The 20,886-nt window shown below is 43.4% G+C and overlaps 1 protein-coding gene across 1 annotated transcript in view; it reads right to left on the bottom strand.

The window, feature by feature from the left end:
* The window catches only part of CDH2 (cadherin 2), a 118,181-nt gene extending 106,250 nt beyond the window's left edge, over positions 1-11,931 (bottom strand). The window contains exons 1-2 of the mRNA XM_050891199.1: positions 11,287-11,931; positions 349-460 (exon numbers count right to left, since the gene is read on the bottom strand). Of these exons, the coding sequence (XP_050747156.1) occupies positions 349-460; positions 11,287-11,361 (187 nt within the window). The 5' untranslated portion in view covers positions 11,362-11,931. The remainder of the gene's footprint in view (positions 1-348; positions 461-11,286) is intronic.
* Positions 11,932-20,886: the final 8,955 nt, after the last annotated feature.

The following is a 20,886-nucleotide window of genomic DNA, read 5'->3' as shown; positions in this document are numbered from 1 at the left end:
GGCTCTAAGTATAGACTGATGGCATACGTATCGTCAGTGGTAATAAGAAACATCAGTGTGAATGCTGTGCTGAGAAAGAGAATTGAAAGAGAATTAGTGGACGATCATGGAAGGTTCGCAACGCTCAGTATTTTCAAATTACAGTCAGAGGTGCGTGTGCTATCACTAAAGCCAACAGATTTTCCAAGTCCTATGACAGTAATCAAAAAATAATCACAGAGCATCTGACGTTCTTTCCTGCAAGAGTTTGTGCCCTATTTACAGATGAAAATGCTCCAGAGTGATTTATGGTTACAACTAGAGGAAATTTAAAAAAAATAAAAATCAAAACATCTTTTCTAACCATACCATTGAGAAGAGGCTGTCCTCCATGTACACTCCTTGACACCACTGCACTGTGAACATCTTCAGGAAATCCAGTCTTGCATGACATATCTTCACAGGTTGCTTTTATCGGTGCCTGAAATGCAAGACAAAATTTATGTAATACTCGCAACCCTCATTCACCAGAGAAACATGCCAGTTGGCACATACTCCATTTTGCTGCTGTCTTGTACAAGCAGCGTCTTTGTTTCTGAACGACTGCAATTAGGACCGCGAGGGCAAAGGGTTAATCTCTCTGATAACTGGAATGGAAGGAACAAATCCCACTTGTCTGGTAAGATCTAAATAATACACAATCTTGATTCTTCTGACAACTGAACATTTCCACTGAACAGCCATCGAGACTGAAGAGGAATCATAGGAGGGAACAAAAACATTCCTTCCTCTGGAAATAAATGTTGCACAAAACCCATCGGTAACTTTTTCATAGCCAGATTACTTGAGACGAACAACTTCAACCGCTGACTTAAAATGCTTTAGAGTATTTCTATGTGAGGCTGCACCAGAACAAGTAAACTGAGATAAAATGCTACATTTGCAGTAACTTAGCAGAACTTATAGTTGCGTTAGCATTCAAACGGATATCATATAAAGGCAAATGTTTCCCATGCAATCTCCTTCTATTTCAAAGGGACATTACGTTAAAAGGAAAGCAGCTCATTATTAAATTTGCACAACAAGGGAAGAGCAGAGCCACTGAAACTGTTTGTTCTCTCACTTGTTAATGTTCTTAAAAAGTTTCATAAATGCCTTTTTATTAAGAAATATAATACAGAATTTGGAAACTTGTTTGTTCTGTAGTGTTCCACTTTCAGAAGATACTTCTGATAGCTAAGCTCACTTCCAGGCCAGTTTGTTGCCTAGTTGAAAAAAAGGCCATCAAATTTTCTGTGGCAAAGATTTCTTTTCAGTGGATTGTTTCTGTCTCATTTCAGCGTTGCACAAGACAACAGCCCACCATACACGTGGCTAACTGACCACACATGGCAAAACCCCTTTCACGCTGCACAAAGCAGAGGCCAGCTCCCACGCCAGCCTGGGCTGAGATACATCTGAGAAATCGCAAGAGCCCTCACACAATCTCAAACACGCCTACATGCCAAGTCAAGGCCTATCCATGTGCATGCCCAGATGTAGTATATGGTCTTTGACAGCACGAGCAACTGTGCTGCTATATCATACCTAAATCTGATCGAGACTTAAATTAGATTTTCCTTTTTACTTTCCCAGATGGGCTTCCATCAAGTAGACCTACTCAAGGCCATGTAAGCATGTCTGCATACACTTGGCAAAGAAAGCCCTACAGGAAAAAGAAAAAAGGGATGGAGAAAGAGGAGATGATGGTGTTATACCCATTTACCATAGTAACCTCAGGGAAGGAGAGCATTAGAGCAGAGGTGGGACAGGAACATCTCAAACCACAGGGTTTCCTCAGGGAAGAGGGATTGGGCAGAAGTGTAATCTCTCCACTGACACACATGGCCAAGCTCAGCATGCCAACCCCTATTAGAATAACTTTATCACTAATACAAGGAGGCATTCGTAACACACTGCATTGCACTTACACCAACACGGTCCTAAGCAAGCAGCTCAACACTGATGCTAGCAAAAACAAACAAACAAACAAACAAAAAAATCAAAATTTACTAACTCCCAAGTTAATGCACCATCCAGTTAAGTGCCCAGTAAGAGAACTTGTAATTATCAAGTGTCAGGTTAACTTAAACTGTGGTGTGGATTTAATTGTGACTTAAGTACTACACAGGTATCTCACCTGTGTACAATTACTTACGTACTTTAAAATGTTTATATGAGGACTCTAAAGAGAAAGCAAACATAAAGCAACAGTTTAAGCTACCACGGGACTATATTACCTGCAAAGCTGGAACTTGGATCTGTAGCTAAGGCCCAACAGTCCATTTACACATTGAGTTTTTAAGATAAAAAGATGGTAAATCAAAAATAATTACGATTCCAACTGCCAGTTTCCTCAGCTTTAGAACTCAAATCACAGGTTTGATAAGGTTTCCATCATTTGAAAGAAAAATAGTAAGACTTGTTTAAACTACTGTACAAAAGGTGACCTCAAAGGAAATGTGATGGAGAAGAAAAAAAAAAAAAAAATAGCCTTTCATGGTATCCTTGAAACAAAAAGGTCCTGGGTGGGCAGCTGAGGAGATAGCAGGGTTTTTAACAAGTCTGGACTGATGCGCCTGGGAATCTTTCAGCCTTTCCAGCAATCTATATGTACTAAACAGCTCTTATAAACTGAAACAATGCCCACTGAAACAAAGGCTGGGGGACATGAATAGAGAGCCTTCTTTATTCTTTCATTTGCAGCCATCAATTTTATCCGGAAACAAAAGACTGTACTCTGCTCTCCAAAAACAGCCCTTTGTAAAGATTGTTTGAGCATAAAAACACAAGGGAAGGAAGAATTCAAATTTTCAGCAATTCTTAATCGCCCTATGTTAAGCCTTTGGAATTAAGTAGAAGTTGTAGCTTCAGATACACTGGGTCATATCAAGTTCAGCCTAAGAGTACTGCAAGACTTGAACCATTTTAACTTTAAGCAAAAGAGGATGCTGAAATATTTTTATCCCCTTATCTGGGGCAAAAGGGGAAAGCTAGTGAAGATTATGGGGCACATTATTGTAATTTACAGGATTTTGTGTGATTAGTACAATTCCCAAGACTATTTCAAACATAAGATAATATTACTTGTACATTCATCTACAGAAGGACTTAAAAAACTACTTAAAAAAATATCTTTTAAGATGGAAAGCAATTACCTTAGCTTGTATCCCTATAAAACCTACTTAATGGAGCTACAAAGCTTTGAATAAGCTCAGCACTTCGAAAATTCTCCTCTCAAGTACTAACAGACTTTGCTAAAGCAAAATAGGGTTACTACTGAAAAACTATACTGCTTTCCTCATCCCTTATGCCTTATTTAGTAATTTTTAACTGCAAAATGAGTAACAAGCATTACTATCTCCAGATGCTAAAGAGCTAACACCTAGTCAAACGTGGTGTCAAATCATGCATGTAAACTCAGTACTGTAGATCTCAGATTAAATGCAATAGGCAAACTGCAATTATGAAGCAACATGATGTAAATCAGAAGTCCTTTGTCAAAGTTATTATTCCATCAATTAAAAGAATTGGCCGTTTCGATATACTTAAGGCAGTTAAGCCTGCAGTTTTCATACCCTGCTCCTCAGTTACCTAGATATGAAACTAAAGTAACTGAATATCTAGAAACCTGTGGTTTAATTTCAAAGTTGTATTCCAGCTCAATTTAAAAAAAACCAACCAACCACCTGTTGACAATCTCAACTTCATAATTCTAAAGGATTCATGTTTACATCTTTTTCTAAACACCACCAGTAAGAGTCTTCCAACTATACAGGCCTCACACTTGTGAAAAGATTGTAAATTAAAACGAGAATAAAACCAGACAGGATTGCTTCACTAGTGTTGACAGTTCTGGACTAATACCTCTTTCCAATTTCCATACTTTCTAAAAAGTAGCCACATTTAGAATGCAATTCTGTAAAGAAACGTCTGTTTAAAAATGCAAGCTCACCACATGACTGTAGAAGCAATTTTGTATCACAACACGCATCCTAAATTTGCAGAATTGGGCTCTTAAACATAGCTTTCAAACAGGGCTGTTCTTTTTCTCTCTGCTTATGCCATACACCGAGTTCACTAGTAGCTATTAATCTGAAATATCAAAGTTTCTGCTTGTCCACTGCTTGCATCTGCATGTACTACAACATTAGATTTCTTAATATTGATTGCACCAAAGCACAAGGGAAGATGTTTTTTGAAAGACTGCTTTCTTTTATACTCAGCATAGCTCACTCCTGTAGGAAAATAAGCCTAGGTAGTACAATGAGAAACGGAGCAGTATGCATCAGAGAAACTATCATACTATACAGTTATAACCGGACATAGTACAGCTGCTAGTTGCCAAGTCCAGCCAATTCACAGGGCATTATTGTGCAAAGCTCAAAACAACGTCTGACATAATTATATGTATGACAGAGCAGGAACGGAGTATTTGAGCTCTCCCTCCTTAATAACCAACATTAATTTGCAATTATGACAGTAATAGTCAACTTAAGCACAGATCGCAGAAACATTTGTGACTGTTTAAAGACTGGGTGTTTCTTCATTAATTTAAAGGCCAAGATGGTACCCAATACTCATTCACAACTTAGGTAACTCTAGGGATCGTTCTATCCATTTTTAGTTTTTTGTACATACATCACCCGACACAGCAGGATATGCTGTACAAGGTGGGTCTTATTTTATGATGAGATTCTACTTACTGCCATAAGGCATACAAAAGATACTCTGCAGGATGACAGACACATCTCTGAAATGCTTTAGATGCTAAACTTGCAAACGTTCAGCAACTCCTTAATCTCCAACTTGCTGCAAAGAAGTGCTGCAGCAGTTTATACCCTCACGGTACTCAGTACTCCAGCAAATGTAGTCAAGTACAATTTGTTTTCAGCCATAGATTGCAACTGGAGAAAAAGAAAAGTGCCTTTCATTCAAATTGTTCTGGAAGCCAAAAGCTTCCAAAGTAGCTGCCAGGCTATGTCCTCCCAGAGGTCATTCAGTTACACCAGAAAGGGCTTTCATTATGCCATCTTCACTTCTAATTAGTGCTCTATTTCATGAACCAGGATATTTTAGATCAGAAAATCCAGCTTCTTAAACCAACACTTAAAGCTCTCAAACACCTTCCCAAAATAACAGGATCTGCAATTTTTATGCTACCATCTGGTTTAAAATGAGTTGCCTTAAACCACCACTGGTTACCACAGGTCACCGTAGCTTTACAAATTAAGAGTGTCTCACAAACCATATTTGTAGCCTATTCTGTTAAGCCCAACTGAGAGACAACGTTCATTTGCTTTATTAAAGATGGAGACATTTAGCACAAAGCTGTAACCTGATTTGGACTTTCCCCTTCCCCCAACTAGGAGAACATGGAGTGCTGTTATCTTCCAAGATGTGGTTCTCCAAACAAGCCACAGTTCCTATCAGAGAAGGACATCTTAAAATTTCAACTGCAATAACAAAACCAAATGGAATTTCTGTAATTCTAAGTCATATTTTTTAATATAAAAAAAACCCAAATCAACCCGATGTTTGACTATACATTCTCATTTCTCTAAGAGAGGAAACGACCTCTCTCTGATTTGATAATAGCCATTGTATTGCTCACATTGAACATCTCTGCCCATGAAAACTGCTGCTAATGCTTACAAGCCGATGCTGCGTTTTCCCGACCTTCGGGGGAGGCCTTGCAAGGCCTATCTAGAAGAACTCTTTTGGGGGATCACAAAATTTTAACTACGTCTTCAGCTGCTGGGTGATAATTATATGCTAATTACAAGGAATGAAGGAGTCCCTAGAGGAGTCTGTTGGTAAAAATATTTTTTTTAAATATGTCAAGGAGTGCCTAGAGGAGAGGATAAACGCGCCTTTTGGAAACATGATATTTAATTAAATACACGAATACTGACTAAAACCAAATAGTTTAAGTGAAACGTTGAAAAGATTTGGCAGCAATATACCTTCCATCTTGGAAGCTGCTCATCCCGTATCTGTTTTCATAAGCCATTTAAAAATAGAAAGCCTAATTTCCCCTCTTTATTCAGACAGAGCTCCCATGATCTTTCAGTGAGAACCGCAGGATCAAATCAAATCATGAATCACATAGATTTGGTTATATACCTCTCAAGGTGAACGGCAGCACAGCCCGACACCGAGGTGAAAAAGGTCCCTCTCAGATCAATCACAAACCACAAACGCGCTTTGGCAAAATACAAATCCTCCCTAAGCTCATCCTGCAGTAATGTATACCACCTTTTTTCCTCTCAAGACTCACCTCTATGTATGCCAGTATTAACTCAGCCAGCCAGTGAGTCTCGGTTCAGTGGCAGGTGAGGAGAAATGCTACCATAATTACCATTGCTATTGCTTTCATCACTCTCTACCCGGATATATCTCATTGCACCCTATGCACAACTAGTGCCACTGGGTTAGTGGAAGTACACAGCGTATTCAGTAAGGACACTAAGGGTTCCTCCTATGCTGTATAACAAAAAGCAATTTAAAATAAAAACACCAGGGAACATTAGAGGTTGCGTAGCCTCTGGGGAACAGACTTGTGTTTTGTATGTATACATTGTTTGAAATAAATTAAATTTTCATCCTAATGGGAATGCTGGTGAACTACTGAAACTACTCCAAGTTTTCTAAACTTTTTTTTTTTAACCTAAAAAAACATTTACAAAAACAGTGAGAGACAGAAAGAGAGTTTAACTGGGAAATTATCCTCTTACTCAGGCAAGAAAAGCCATTCAACAATTCCTGCTCCTTACCACATGACAAGAAGTCCCTTACGCAAGACTGTCTGTATTGAGTAAAAATAACCTTACTCACAACTTCCTCAAGCTATTTTTAAATATACACATGTACTTCTGTCACAACTAAATTGTCTTATGTCTCGCAGTGTTCAGTTATTAAAAAAACTAATAAATGAAATTATTGACATAAAAGCGTCATTGAAACTAATTAAGATGGGACATGACAGTGCTCTTCCAGTGATGTTTCTGGGAATTCCTCCAATTTCTGGGAGCAGAAAAAAAAATAATAGATGGGAAGTTTTTGAATTACACATTCTTGACTAGATGTAGTTCAAAAATATGAACATTTCAGGCAATATTTTATAAATGGATATCATAACCTATAAATTCATCTTTCTAGCATATTAAGTTGCATGCTTCAGCAGCAGTACTACCCACGAAGAGAGAGAGCAGTAGAAGGCTTTCTAGAAAACACAAAACATTTATTAAAAAGACGTAAATTGACAATACAAGAGAATATATACCTTCTGTTACATCAGCAGCATATATATTTCTGAGCCTACTACATCTGCTCAGATAATGAGAACTTGTTTAATACACAAAATTATCTCCTGTTTTGTCAGCCAATGATTTCATTTCCAAAAATTCACTGTCAATTTAAGCAACCTTATCTGTCCTGTAACAGATGTAAAAAAGTTTGAAAAAAAAAGTCTTTTCACAAAATAAATTTTAAAATAATATATCCAGTTTAATATCCAAAGAGATACTTCTATTTTTTCTTCCTCAGTTCTGCAATTATCTGAATTTTGAGGATGTGACAGTGGTATCACTATCATCTAGACTAGACAGACAAGGATTAGAAAGCTCTTTGCTGCAATATCCTGCCACATTTAACTTTTCAGATAGATTCTTTGAAGACAAAGCAAAACCAGAACAGAAAGATCTACATCCAAAAAGGCTGAGCCACTCACATAACTATCCTGTTCTGGGGCTTATGAAAAGCATTATAAAATGCATTCAATTCACTTTGAAAGGAGTTAATGATGTTGGAGTCTGATTTGTTAGAGAGAGACACCCTGAAACTCATTTTTGTGCTTACATAATCACATATTTACTATATTACTTAAAATAGACTGATGTAAAAAAATAATAATCTAAGACACAGGTGTATTATGAGAGACAGAAGATGCACCCATAATAGGAGATCTCACTGCCACTTCTACACAAAACCACATTAATATGCCTCACCCCAATTCTGCCAGCGACTACTGCTGGGGGTGATTATGAGAGGGGTGCAGCTGGCAAGAAATGCCATCGCCGGATTCTCAGTGGAGGCAGCTTAACAGGAGTGTCATTTAGGCTAGTAGCTTTATCACCTGGATACATTCGCCAAGACCTGGAATAAGACCAAAACTGCCTGCAGAGGGTAATAACTTACATCCTCTGTCATCATAATTCAAATTCAAACCAGTCACCTAGGCACGAAAGGCTCCAAAACTGCTTTATTGTTTACTTGCTTCTGATTTAGAAATGCACAACATCCACAGAGTGATCCAATCACCTTATACATTAAAAAAAATTATTCCCTTTTTCACCACTTAATTTCTACTCCCCTTTCCAGTTCTTTTCTAACTAACAGTAGTTTCATTCCTGTAAACTCATGCTAGCTTTCCCATTGCTTCTTCAATCATGTTGTTATCCTAGTTCCAAAAACTGGAACTCTTGTTTTGGCCAGAAAAGCAAGCCTTGCTCCTTTTATCCTCTGTTCTGTCAGTTTTTTTCACATAATACTTCCAGACTCATACTGATCTGTTGTCCGGCAAAATAAAGTGCAGTTTTGATTCTCTTACGTCCCATACACGTTACATATTGCCAAAAATCTAAAGTCTGATTTCCTGAACATAAACAGCACCCACAAATCTGCCTTAAAACCTGCTTCCAGTTACAATCTTTCAAGTAATTCCATAATGACAGCTTTTCTACATCACTGACGAATAAAGAAGTGATCAGTAACTCCAGAAAATAAAGGTAGATAGCTCTTGTGTTGCAGAGAGGAAAAACTGAGTAGAAAGGTTCAACATTTCAAAAGAACCTTCTTTTGAACAGATAACCTTCTACAGACCAAAAGTAGCAGGTATGATGCCAAGGGGACAAAAAAAAGTTAGCACTGCATCTAGCTTGTGAGGGTTCTTTGCAGTATGCATGAAAGAAGGAGGGGGAAGGAAAAAAAAAGCTTTTTAAATGAAAGTGTTGTACAGACACAGGTCTATAAATCTGATTTCATACCCAAGTTCCAATTTTGTTACACACTATTAAAAATCAACCCTAACCTGATTTAATGGATATCCAAACAAGGGGGAAATTGGATTCCCCAACCGTAACGTGCCAGTGACACTGAGTGATACATAAAAGCAATACAGCTAGTTCCTGTCCTTAATTCATAGCTTGTGCTTTAATTTCAAACCTGCCCTGGGTAGAAAAAAAGATGGAATAAAAGCTTACTGCAGAATTTGTGCTTCAAAGATTTATTGAGATAGGAAGACTAAACAGAACTGAGAGCACATACAATAAATAGCACATAAGGACTTGCAAAAAATAATAATAAAAAAGAACAGAAAAGCTGCATGTACAGATCTGCTGAGATACTAGCATTTAGAGGAGAAAAAAAAAGCAAAACACAAACCCAACCAAAAATCAACTAGTACAAAAAACAAGCCAACAAAAAAAAAAATCCCAAAACCTAAAAAACCAACACAGCAACAGCCTGTAAGTGGCATATCACAAGTTTCTGAACAGGGTGCCTGCTTTCACTTGGAAGACGCTCATGCCCAGCCGGACACTCCTGTGTCACGCCAGCCAGCCCGCCAGCCCCCGTGTCCTCTTAAGACTCAAGGGAAAATCCCCGGCTGCCGTGGAGCAGCGTTTCAGCACCTCGCTCGCCTGGCGCAAATCATCAGCCCCCGAGAGCGGCTCAGAAACTGCGGGGAAGGACTCAACCGCCCGCGGACCCCGTGAGGGGACGGGGGTGTCAGAGAGGGGGAAGAGGAGACGGGAGGACGGGCGGGCTCCTCCTGCCCCCGTTGCGGCGGAGCCGGCGGGGCGGGCGGGGGCAGCGGGTGCGCTGCACCATGGACAGTGGCTGCCGCCGCCTCCCCCTGCCCTGCGCCAGCCGCTGCAGGCGCGGCGGGAGGGCGCCGCGGCCGCCCCGGCACCCCGTCCCCGCCTCAACCCGCTCCCCCGGCCCGCCAGAAATGCCCCAACCGTAAATACCATTAAGAGGCGATGATCTGCGCCATCTGTCCCTCAGACTTACCGCCCTCTCCACCCCCGGCGCCGCGCCGGATACGAGCTGAGCGAGCACAAAGCGAGGGGGGGAACCCACCGCCACCCTCCTCACCTACCCCCGGCCTCCGCTCCGGGTCCCGCCGGCTCCGCGCCCGCTCCGGACACCCCGCGCCGCCGGAGCCCGGCCCCAGCCTCACCGCCGGGAGGGAACCCAGCCCAACCACCGCCTCGCAGGCGCTGCCCTCGCTGCCCCAACCGGGATCCATTTTGTCGTCCCCGTACTCCCCTCCAGCGTCCCGTCAGTCCCATCTCGCCCCAGACGCCCCCTCGCAGGGGCGCCGGCCCGCAGACCACTACTTTCTCCACGGAGAGACACCCCCCCCCCCCCCCGGGGCACGCGGGCCGGCGCTGCCCCACGCCACGGGGCCGCCTGCCCGAGACCCCGCCGCTCGGAGGCAGCAGCAGGACTTCGACAGTAAGAAATTAAACACTTCGAAGCCCGAGCCCGTCCCAGTGGAAATTCCCGTTAACGGCAGGGGGTGGGGAAGCCCGGCGCCCAGGCGGAGGCTGATTAAATTCTTCCCGGGAAGGGATTAGCGGGCACGGGAGCCGGGGGTGGCTGCTGCCCCCCGGCTCCCAGCTGCCTGAGGAGGGGCGCGGGGGCTGCCCCCTGCCCGGCACCTCTCTGGGACTCCCACCCCCGCTTCCCCACACGGGGCGGCGAGGGCGATGTTCGCTCCGTCCCTCCACTCCGGCACTTTGTCCCCCGCGCTCACGGCGGGGCCGAGGTCCCGTCCTCCTGCCGGCCGAGCGGATACCGGACACCCCCCCCCCCTCTCTCCGCCATGTCCCGGCACCTGCTCTCCCAGGAGCGAGGGGGGCAATCCACGTCCCCTCAGCGGCGGCGCCACCGCCGCTCACGCCCCGAGGACTACCCTCTCCCTCTCGGCCGGCCCCGGGCACAAGCTCCCCTCTCCCCGGAGCGCGGCGCACGGCGGCGGGGCTACCCCGGAGCAGGTGGCTCCCGCGGGGCCACCACCCCGGCCGCGGGGGCAGCGGCGGCTGCCGCCTTCCCCTACCCCCTCCCCGAGACCCCCACCTCGGCGGCGGCGGCGGCGGGGCCTCCCCCCCACCCCCCGGCTCTCCCGCCTTCCCCGGGCACCGCCGCCCGCAGGGAACAAAGAGACGCAGCCCGGCCCCGCTCCGCGCCGGCGGTGCTTACCTGCTGCAGGGCCGCCAGCAGCATCAGCACCAGCGGCGGCAGGATCCGCGGCGGCGCTCCCGCTATCCGGCACATGGAGGCGAGGAGGGGCGGCGGCAGGGCGGCCCCCAGCAGTCCCGGAGTGCGGCTGGAGCCCCCGGAGCGGGGCGAGGGGAGCAGCGGGGAGGGTCGGGCAGCGGCAGCTGCCGGGGGCTGCGGACGGCGTCTGCCCCCGCCTGCCGGAGCCGGCTGCCGCGGCGCTGGCTGCCGGCTGCCGCTCTAGCTCATGGGCAGCGATGCAGCGGGGGAAGAGAGAGACGGAGAGAGAGAGGGGCGGAGGATGGGTGAAACTCAGCTCTGGGTCAGGCTGCTTTTCTCTCTGCCGAGCCCCCTCCGCGGTGCAGAGGGTGGGCAGGGAAGAGGAGGAGGAGGAGGATGGGCGAACAAAAGGCTGGGAGATAAGAAAGAAGTAGTCGCTGCTGCTGCGAGGTCGGTGCGGCGGCGGCGGCTCCCCTCGGCTGGCTGCCTTCCCCACGCCTGGATCGTGCCCGCCTCGCTCCTCCCGCCGGTGCCCCCCAGCGAGCTCGGGCAGGCGGCTCCTCTCAGCGCCTCAGCCCGGGCACGCCAGCACCGCCGCTGCTTCGGCCCCAGCCCTGCTGCATGCTCGCCCCGCACTTTCTCGCTCCCTCTTTCTTCTCCTCCCTCCACCCCTCCCCCTGCAGGCAAAACCCTCCGCTGAAGCACAATGATAACAATACCCCAGCAGCCTCTGCCTGCCGTGCGCGTGTGTATGCGCTCGCCCGGTGCCTGCCTGCCCGCCTGCCTGCTGCTGCTCCTGCTGGCAGCTCCCCCTCCGCCTCCCGTCGCTCCCTGTCGGCCGCGCAGCCAATGGGAACGGCACGGCACGGCGAGCGCCGGGGATCGCTGCTGCCTGCAAATAGTGCTGCCCGTCCTCGGTCCCCAGAGAGCCGGCGCGGGGGGCAGCGGGGCAGGGGCGAACGCCAATTCACCCTGCAACGCCAACAGCTAAGGCGGCGGGGGTGTGTGAAATAAACCCCAACCCACCAACTTGGTGTGCTGCAATTGTTTGGGGGGGCGAGGGGAGAACTTGTTGGGGAAGGAAGGACCCGTCCCCGCCGCGCTCGGTAGGGGACGGTCGATGCAGCGAGAAGCTGCGGGGGCGCCGGTGGTGCCCAGCCCGGGGGCCGTGGGACGGCCCTGCCCGCCACCCGGGTGCTTGGCGGCTCGACAAGTTTCGCTCAACTGTTACTGCCTAGCGGGTTAGCGTCGTCGTGGTGCGTGTGTGTGTGTCCCCCTTCAGTTTTTAACCCCCCACCCTCCTCCTCGCACGCTTTTTTTTTTTTCCCAAACTACCTGCTGAATTTTATCAGCAAATGTTTTCAAAAGCTTGGCCACGGCTGCGGTCCGTGGGTCCAAAAATGTCAGCGCGCATAACGGAACTGGGGAGTGTTGCTGAGTGAAGTTACAGAAGCAAGTATCAGTGCTGGGTCATTTGCAGAGCTGGCACGGATTTTCTCTCGCCCACAGGTCACTGAGCAAAGTTGTTTTGTGTCCATGCATCAGAGCTCCCATCCTGGGACATAATAAGGGGAGGATTTGTAGGCATTGGCCTCTGGACAATATCTCGTGAAGTGTTGATTCAAAATGGTGCATTATTTATTTTAAAGCATCTTATTTTACACTTGAACTTGCAAGAAAAATACTCTCAGTTTCTGCCTTCCCCCCCCCCCCCCCCGCTTTCGAAGATAACGCAAAACGCCGTGCTCATGTTTTGAAAGGCAACAGCGGATTTGCTTTTATATTTTGTCGTGGAAAGGCGGGGTAAGTACATGCTTGTACGATACTGATTTCATTAGCTTCGAAATTGAAAATACCGGTCACTTGCGAGCTGCGATGCAGCTGTTTACCCAAGTCACGGGAGAGGGAGAAAAGGCCAGAAGCGGCGGGGAAGATGCGCGCCCGCCGGAGCTGGAGCCGCGCCGCCTCCGCGGGGCAGGGCAGGGCGCGGGCAGGGCGCAGGCAGCGGGCAAGCCAAGCACCACCTGCAGGCGTTAAAAGCCAAATGAGACTCAGCCGAGGAGAGGCAGCCCCAACTAGAAAAACAGCCTCCCCCCCCCCCCCTTTCCCGCGCCGTCTTCAAAGTTGTAGCCCGTGAAATTGTACCGAAGCCAACAGTTGTGAAGAACAACAAATGAGGGTAACAGTGTCTGGTAATGAGTTTCTGCATTAAAATTTAGCCCAGGACTGAGGGAAAGTAAGCAAGAAGGGCACAGCTGATGTTTATATCCTGTTACAAGGAAGAGTTTCCTGGGTTTGCACCTGATGGAGCATGTGTTCGGCCTCTTCAGCAATTCTGATGTCTTTGCTTGGATTTGTTTATGAAATGGTGACTTTCCCTGAGTAACAGAGTCCTGTTTGTATTTTCTGGTAGGTAGATATAATATTAACATTCACTAATGACTGTATTTGAGCATTTATTCACTCTTACAAGTGCTCTACAAAATGCAAAGCACACAATGTAAACAACTCCATAAACCAACTGTCCAAGGAGAGTAATTACCTATAATCTAAATGGGCCTGGCCCCTCATATCCCTCAACCCATCCATCCCTAAAGGCCTGAAAAAATAAAAGGCTCTGCAGCGTATCTGGAGGGTTACCATATCTGAGCTGTGGCTGATGCTTCTTATGGTTCTGCTGCTGCCTTTAAATTTACTTAGCAGAAATAGTAACACTGGCAGAAAAATTGCTCTCACCAACATTGTTTTACTGAATCTTTTAGCCTTGAACAAGTTTCTGTCAAGCAGTTGGCTTCCCTCATTTACACGGTCGTAACCAAAAGTTTCCTCCGGCTCATTGAGTTTCCTAGTTCTGGGTACTGTGATAAAGAGAAACTAAGAGAGCAGGGGTGAATTATACCTTTTGAGGTATAATCTCCACACTGCATCTTTTTATGGGTGAGAGGCATCTGTTTGGGAGAGCAGAGCAGAGGAGAAACTTGTGCATTGCCTCCAAACATGGATGATTCCTCAGGGGTTATGCTATTCATCTGTAGCCCATTCATAAGCCCAAGAGAACAGCTTTTTTTTTTTTCCCCCTCTCCAGAAATAATCTAGCATTAAGTAGGCACAGCTGGAGATTCAGAGTTAGAACTGCTACTAGATTGAGATCATCAACCCTTTTCATGTATATCATGCAAAAGCCAGCAAACGGTGGCAATTTCTGGCCAAGATTAAAACAAGTGATTTAGAACTCGTAGGGTTTATCTCATAACTCAGCCACAGATTGCATTTATGAGTGTGTTTTAAGTAGTATAAAAATAACGGACATAAGTTAATGTTCAACCTAGGAGATCTCAAGGGCTTCCAGAAAAACCTTGTTAAAATTCCATGATTAAGTTGAAGAGAGGATTAGCGTAATTCCCATGTTAGTCATGGAGTTGAGTCTCTCTTTCAACTTGTCCAAATTAATTTTCATTCCTAGGGTTCATAAAAATTCTGTAAAAAATGAATATTTTCAATTTGGAACATACTAGATTGCTCATGGCTTCAAATATTTTGGAAAAAAAAAACCTTTTCCCTTGTCGGTCTGTCCTTACATTTAATCTGCCAGGTACTGCCACTATCTCCTCAATTCAAATTGTGCAAATTAAGCACTTTACTGACAGTTTAGGCCTTGATCTGACAAACATTTATACATGTGATCTCAGCAAATTGAGTCGCACTGCACACAGACATACTGTTCGTATGCCTAAGTATTTACAAGATAGAAGGATAAATGTACTGAGTAAAAGTACTAAGGGCATATTAGTTTACCCATTTCCTTGTATTCTTCAATACATATGAAGAAATATTTTTATTTGTTAAAAAAAAACCCACCTAATTAATGGGTCTGAGGGCATTCAATGCTTATTACTGAGTTTTATCACAATAGTGGAAAAAACAGTGGTTGTTTCTTACTATGACATGAAGGCTGCACACAGTATCAGCTAACCCAGATTCCTTGGGATATTCTTTTAGCAGAAGAGGAAGAAACACTAACAGAAACAAAAAAATCCAACTTCTTAGGACAGTGGTTTTTAACTTGGGCTCTGTGGACCCCTTGAGACCTTATTCTGAGTAGTCTGTGACAGGCAACAGGGAAAAAGCAAATTTGTATATTCTATATAGCAACTTCACACATGTAAAATTCCTAAGGGGGGGAGATTTTTCTGAATTGTAAGATTGTTAGTCATTGGCAACACTTGAAAATGATTGGTTTAGGAAGCAGATAATCATGCATGGCCAGGGAGAATGCAGTTTTATGTAGATAGCGTCAAGTGGGAAAGAAAAAGAGCAGCACAGATGCCAAAGCAGCTTAAATATTTTAAAAATTGGGATAATTAAAATGTTGTTAGTGCTGCTGTCTTTCTCTTACTTCAGTAAAATAAGTATGACCCTTTGAGTTATCTGGTCTGAGTGTTTTTTCTAAATATGCTTTTTCATTTTTATCACCTATGTGAACTAAAAACCCCGTAAGTTCTAATTGTCCTTTTATTTAGGGAAATAGTCTCAGAAAGAGGGGAAAAAAAAAAAGGCAGTCTTAGCAGTAAGTAATATTTACTTGACTATATCTTGTAATTTGTTACAGAACTTAACCAAGTTATCCTCATGGGCTTTTCTGGCACTATCATTACCTAACATGTATAGCCCTGCATGTTTCTTCAGTCTGTTTGTTGCATCAAGACAATGCAAGACATGGAAAGGTAACTACAGCTGCAGCAGTTAGTAGGCTGTTCTGCTCAAATTTGAAAATCAGCTGGGTTAGGATGGAAGAATGTTGTATACAGCAGTTCTGTTTCTGCTTTAGCAACCCTCAGCAACATCCATCTCTTTCTATTGTGATGTATGTGTGTATATATATATGATTTGGTGGAAGAAGAGGGTTTTTTTCCTTTTTCTGATAGCTCAAATGTATCTGTCACCATAGTTATCTTTCTGTTAATTGCTAGTAACTTTTGCAAAGGATTTCGCTATGGAGAAGCAGCTGAGCATATGTAATCCAGATGTGATACGATATATATGCATATTGTGTAATTGGCTTTATGTCTATACCCTCGGTGTGATGATTTGGGAACCAACGTAGTCAAGCTTAGTGCTTGTAATTCATTCTTCCAGGGAACTCATTCAGTATCCCTGCCCAGTGCCTGCAAGGTGTTTGGCCTGGAGAGTTTCTATTGAAAATCAAGATAGAGAAGAAGATCTTCTGATCAGCATAGCATCTCTATTCAGTCGGATATCTTCAACAAAAAAAATTCTTTTCCAGAACAAGGCCTTAATCTTATGGTGTGATAAAGGGCTGAAAGGATGACGACTTGTAACAAGGGCCTATGATAATTTCTAATCACCACAAAAGAAAGTTTTACAGTTTCATAGAACTGCTTCATATTGAATAGGCCAGTAGAAAGAGGTGGACTTGCCTCTTAAAAAGCTAGCTTCAGTAAATATATTTTTTTTTTTTTAATTTGCTGATAAGCCAGGACATTCACTTATTTGAAGTATTTCCTTTTTCTTGATTGGCTTTCCAATGAAATCAAGTAATCATCTGATTGTCTTGGGATCAGAAGTCTCACTTTTTTCTAGCTCATGCAGTCTGCAGAGTCCCAGACTCCCTCCTTAGCCATATCAGAATTCACTGGCATGAATGAATCTGTTGACTTCTCTGAAAATGTGTGTATGTAACACCTACAAAAAAGAAACACTGGAAATTTCCAGAAGACTAATCTTATTACTCCTGACTTCTGGGTAATAAAAATTAAGAAACTGGAACCCTAATTGTTTCTGGTAAACCAGCATAGATAATAATTTACTTTAATGAAATTGTAAGAGCTGTCATGTGGATTGCCACTTTCATTATTACACAGAATTTTTAACACCTAGAGTTAGATTTGTCTAATATTTTCTATCCCCAAATCTTATTTTCATTTACTGTAATACTTCCTTTTTTTAGTTAACAAGATTGAATTCTCTGGGCTCGTTGGCTGTTTCAAGCCAAGTGCTTTTTGAAAACTTCAGAAAAATCCTTTGTCCTTTTTGAAGAATGAGATCAAGGAAAATATGTCATTTTATTTTTGTTATAAAATTCTTACTGCCATCTCACTGGGGGATTTTACTCCAGGCTCTGGAGCATAGACTTTAACTTTGGGAGGAGCATGAGTCTTATGTTGAGGTTGTGCCTTTTTCAATCGCTGTTAAAGTTGACCAAAATCTGGCATTGTTACAGATCTGAAAATTATGTTGTTATAGTTCAGAAGAGTTTCACAGCTATATCCCCTGACGGATCTGTCTGCATCTAATATACCTCTTATTCTGGTATGCAAAAATTCTGCAAACAAGCCATCTTCATAGAACAAGTCCATGTCCCCTATTTGGAGACTAGAGGAGCTGCTCTGGAGTTTCCAATGCTTTCTGTTGTATTAAGCACCGGAGAGATGGTAGAGACTGTCTGTTTTCATGAGGTTGTTTATCCCCTTGAAAAGTCCCAACAGCACAGAGGAGGACCCGAGTCTGACTGATGTATTTAAGGGTAAGCTGAAGGAAAGGGTTGAGACAATACTTCTCTTGGATGCAATACTGGGGAAAAAAACTTGTAGTGCTTTAAGATTTCCTCACAAAACAACAGAAACATATGGCTTTCTCCAGTGAAGAAACTGTTGTCCATATAAGCTGTAGTTACACTTCATAGATACCTTCCTTTGTCGTGGATTATAATAGTGATAATTATGTTTTCCATAGGAAACATGAAGGTAGAATATAAAATGGCCCAGCATGATAATATAATTGATATGCTGTTGATACCCTTTTCTGCTTCAAGGAGAGAAAACACAATTACGAGAACTGAATTTTAGATCACAATGTTCCCAAAAATTACAGATTAAAATAAATATATTACATGGTTTGTTCCAAGGATTCAAGAAGTTTTGAGCATTTAGAAACTTAGGAAATTGTGGATTCAAGCATCTGAAAAATTGTTTTTATTGACAAGTACATTAATGATAGTAGTGCTCTTATTAAAAGTGTTTACAATTTGTCTGCAGAAATTCAGTCCAAGTTAAAATTTGACACAGAGTGAAGTAGCCATGCAGAAATATTTTACATACTTTCACAGACATCTGATGATTAAAAAAAATCTTCCTGGTTTTTGAATCATTTTTACATTAGTAGGACTTAAAAATGGCTTTCTTCTCTAAAATGACATTTTGGAGATCTTCTTTCTGTTTTGTAGTAATGCAAGCCTAAAATACCCCAGATGCTATCTGAATTTATATGACTGGATCATTAACCTGAACTTTAGGAAGTCTCTAAACATTTATTCATAGGGGAAGAACATTCTCCCTTGGTTGCATTCGACTGCTGGCAGCCTGGAGACTTGAGGTTTTGTCCTCACAGTGCCAAGTACGTCCTGTGGAAAGTCTGATCTCTGCGGACACAGCTGTGTCCAAAACTAAGGTCTTCAAACAAAAAAAAAAAGCTTTTTCCTGTGACACTGTGGTTTCCTACTGTTAACAGCTGCCCACCTTGTCTCTTGCCAAGAGGTCTCCATCCCCAGAGCTGAGGGGAACGTGTGCTTGTACCCCTCTTCACCAGTTTGCAGTCCACCGCGTTAGTTCGAACTCATCAATAGTGTGAGCTAAACAGCTGAGCAGTGCCCCCAGGTAGCTACCGGGCAGTGGATTAAAAAAAAGCATGGTGACTCTGAGGCCAAGGGGCAGGAGGGTTGTTTGGATTAAGGTGTTAACAACTGCCGTGGCAAGATGAGCCAGGGCTCCTTTGTCAAAGCCCTAAATCTTCCTCACTCCTCCTTATAAACCCCACTCTGCTGCTTCTGACCTTAGGATCAATGGGAGTTGCTGAGTACTCACCATTTCTGAAAGTCTGTCCATTTTTTTCCCAGACTCTTGACAGAAGTATTTTAGAGCTGAAATTAAGGATTTTTTTTTTTTTTTAAATTGTAGCCCCAAATTTGTTTCTGTGTTGAGGAGCACAATTCAGTACATGTGCAGATTCTGTAAATAGATAAATAAATAAATAAACTAGGACTTTAGTTCTTTGGCTTTAAAACAAAATCTCTTACTTTTTCTCCACTGCTAATGGATCACATCCACTGTTTTTTATATTTTCTGAAGTCAGAAGGGACTGTTTTCATAATTTATTTTGACCTTGTCAAAACACAGGCTTAAGAATATTGCCTAGTGATTTTCCTAACAGGGCCAAGAACTTGTGCAGAGTGAGGGCATGTTTTTGAGGCAGACATGGAAGCTCGATTTAGAGTGACAGAATCCACTACAAGTCTTGTTACAGTTAAATTTTCCCAATGAATACGGTTCTTCTGTGGAAAGTCTTACTTCACAAGTTAGGGACAGACACTTTTTCCACTTAAGCTTTTCTTTGAACCACTCTGGAGAGGGTGCAATATCAGCTGCTGCTATAACCTAGTCTGTTCACAGTTCCAGAGCTGCAGGCAACAGCAGGGAGCTCAGCACGGGCTAAACACCCAAGTATTCACTTCGATTTGCAGAACAATTTTGTGTCCAGTCCTGAGCTTTGTGCTTCTGCTACCTTGTCTGATGCTACTGCAGTGGTGTCTACATTGCACAGCAGTTATTGCACAGCCAAGAATAGTTTTTGGAGAAAAACAAATAAACATTGAAAATGCTTATATGCCTCACAGGGTTTGTAGTCAGACATTCTTTATGCATGCTTGTCATTTACCTTAAAATTGTTAGATTGGAAATGTTATGTATCCTAAATTAAATGAACAAAAGTCTATAGGCTGACCTTTCATGTAATATTGGTTATAAAATATTGCTGAAGTAGTTGCTGCTTCAACTAGATCTTTTTTTCAAAAGAAATCCAATCTTCATTTAAAAATTACTGATGATGGAGAGTCTAATGTCACCTGTACTAAGTTTTTCCAGTGAATGGTTACCCTTCTCTTTAAAAATGTCTGTGTCATGAGTAGGCTGCATTTATCTAACTTGTCTAATTTCCAGGCATTCACTCTTGTTACTTCTTTCAGCACCAAGCTGAAGAGTTGCTTTTTCATGTATCTGTTCCCTGTATTGGAACTACAGACCAGTTACCTTTGGTAAGTCAAAGCTTTTCCTCATTAAGCTAAATAAATCAAAGTCCTTGAGTATTTCATTAAAACACATAGTGCCCAATCATTTAATGTTCCAGTTCTACCCTGGCCCTCTAATTTTTAACATGCTGCTTGAAATATTGGTGCTGGAACTGCACGCTGTATTTCGCCAGCAGCTGTAGTCATTTGAAAACCAGAAGTAATACATGTACCAGATTCCTACTCAATGCTCCTGTGTTAGCAAATACAGTGATCACATTAACCCTTTCATCACACCGTTGCTTTGGTTATCAGACGACTCCCCAGTCAGAACCACAGTTTCCCAAAATAGTATTCCTTGCTCTGAAACACACACTTCAGTATTTGTTCCCAGGCATCTGACTTTTACAGGAAGAACCCTGATTTTCCTTTGCACTGAAGCTTTTGTAAATATATTCTTTGCAGCTCCACTTCTGGCAGTCTTCCACTTCCATCCCACGCTC

Source organism: Gymnogyps californianus, chromosome 2, assembly GCF_018139145.2.
Source record: "Gymnogyps californianus isolate 813 chromosome 2, ASM1813914v2, whole genome shotgun sequence".
In the NCBI taxonomy this organism is placed as follows: Eukaryota; Metazoa; Chordata; class Aves; order Accipitriformes; family Cathartidae; genus Gymnogyps; species Gymnogyps californianus.
This window is presented reverse-complemented; position numbering and strand designations above follow the sequence as displayed.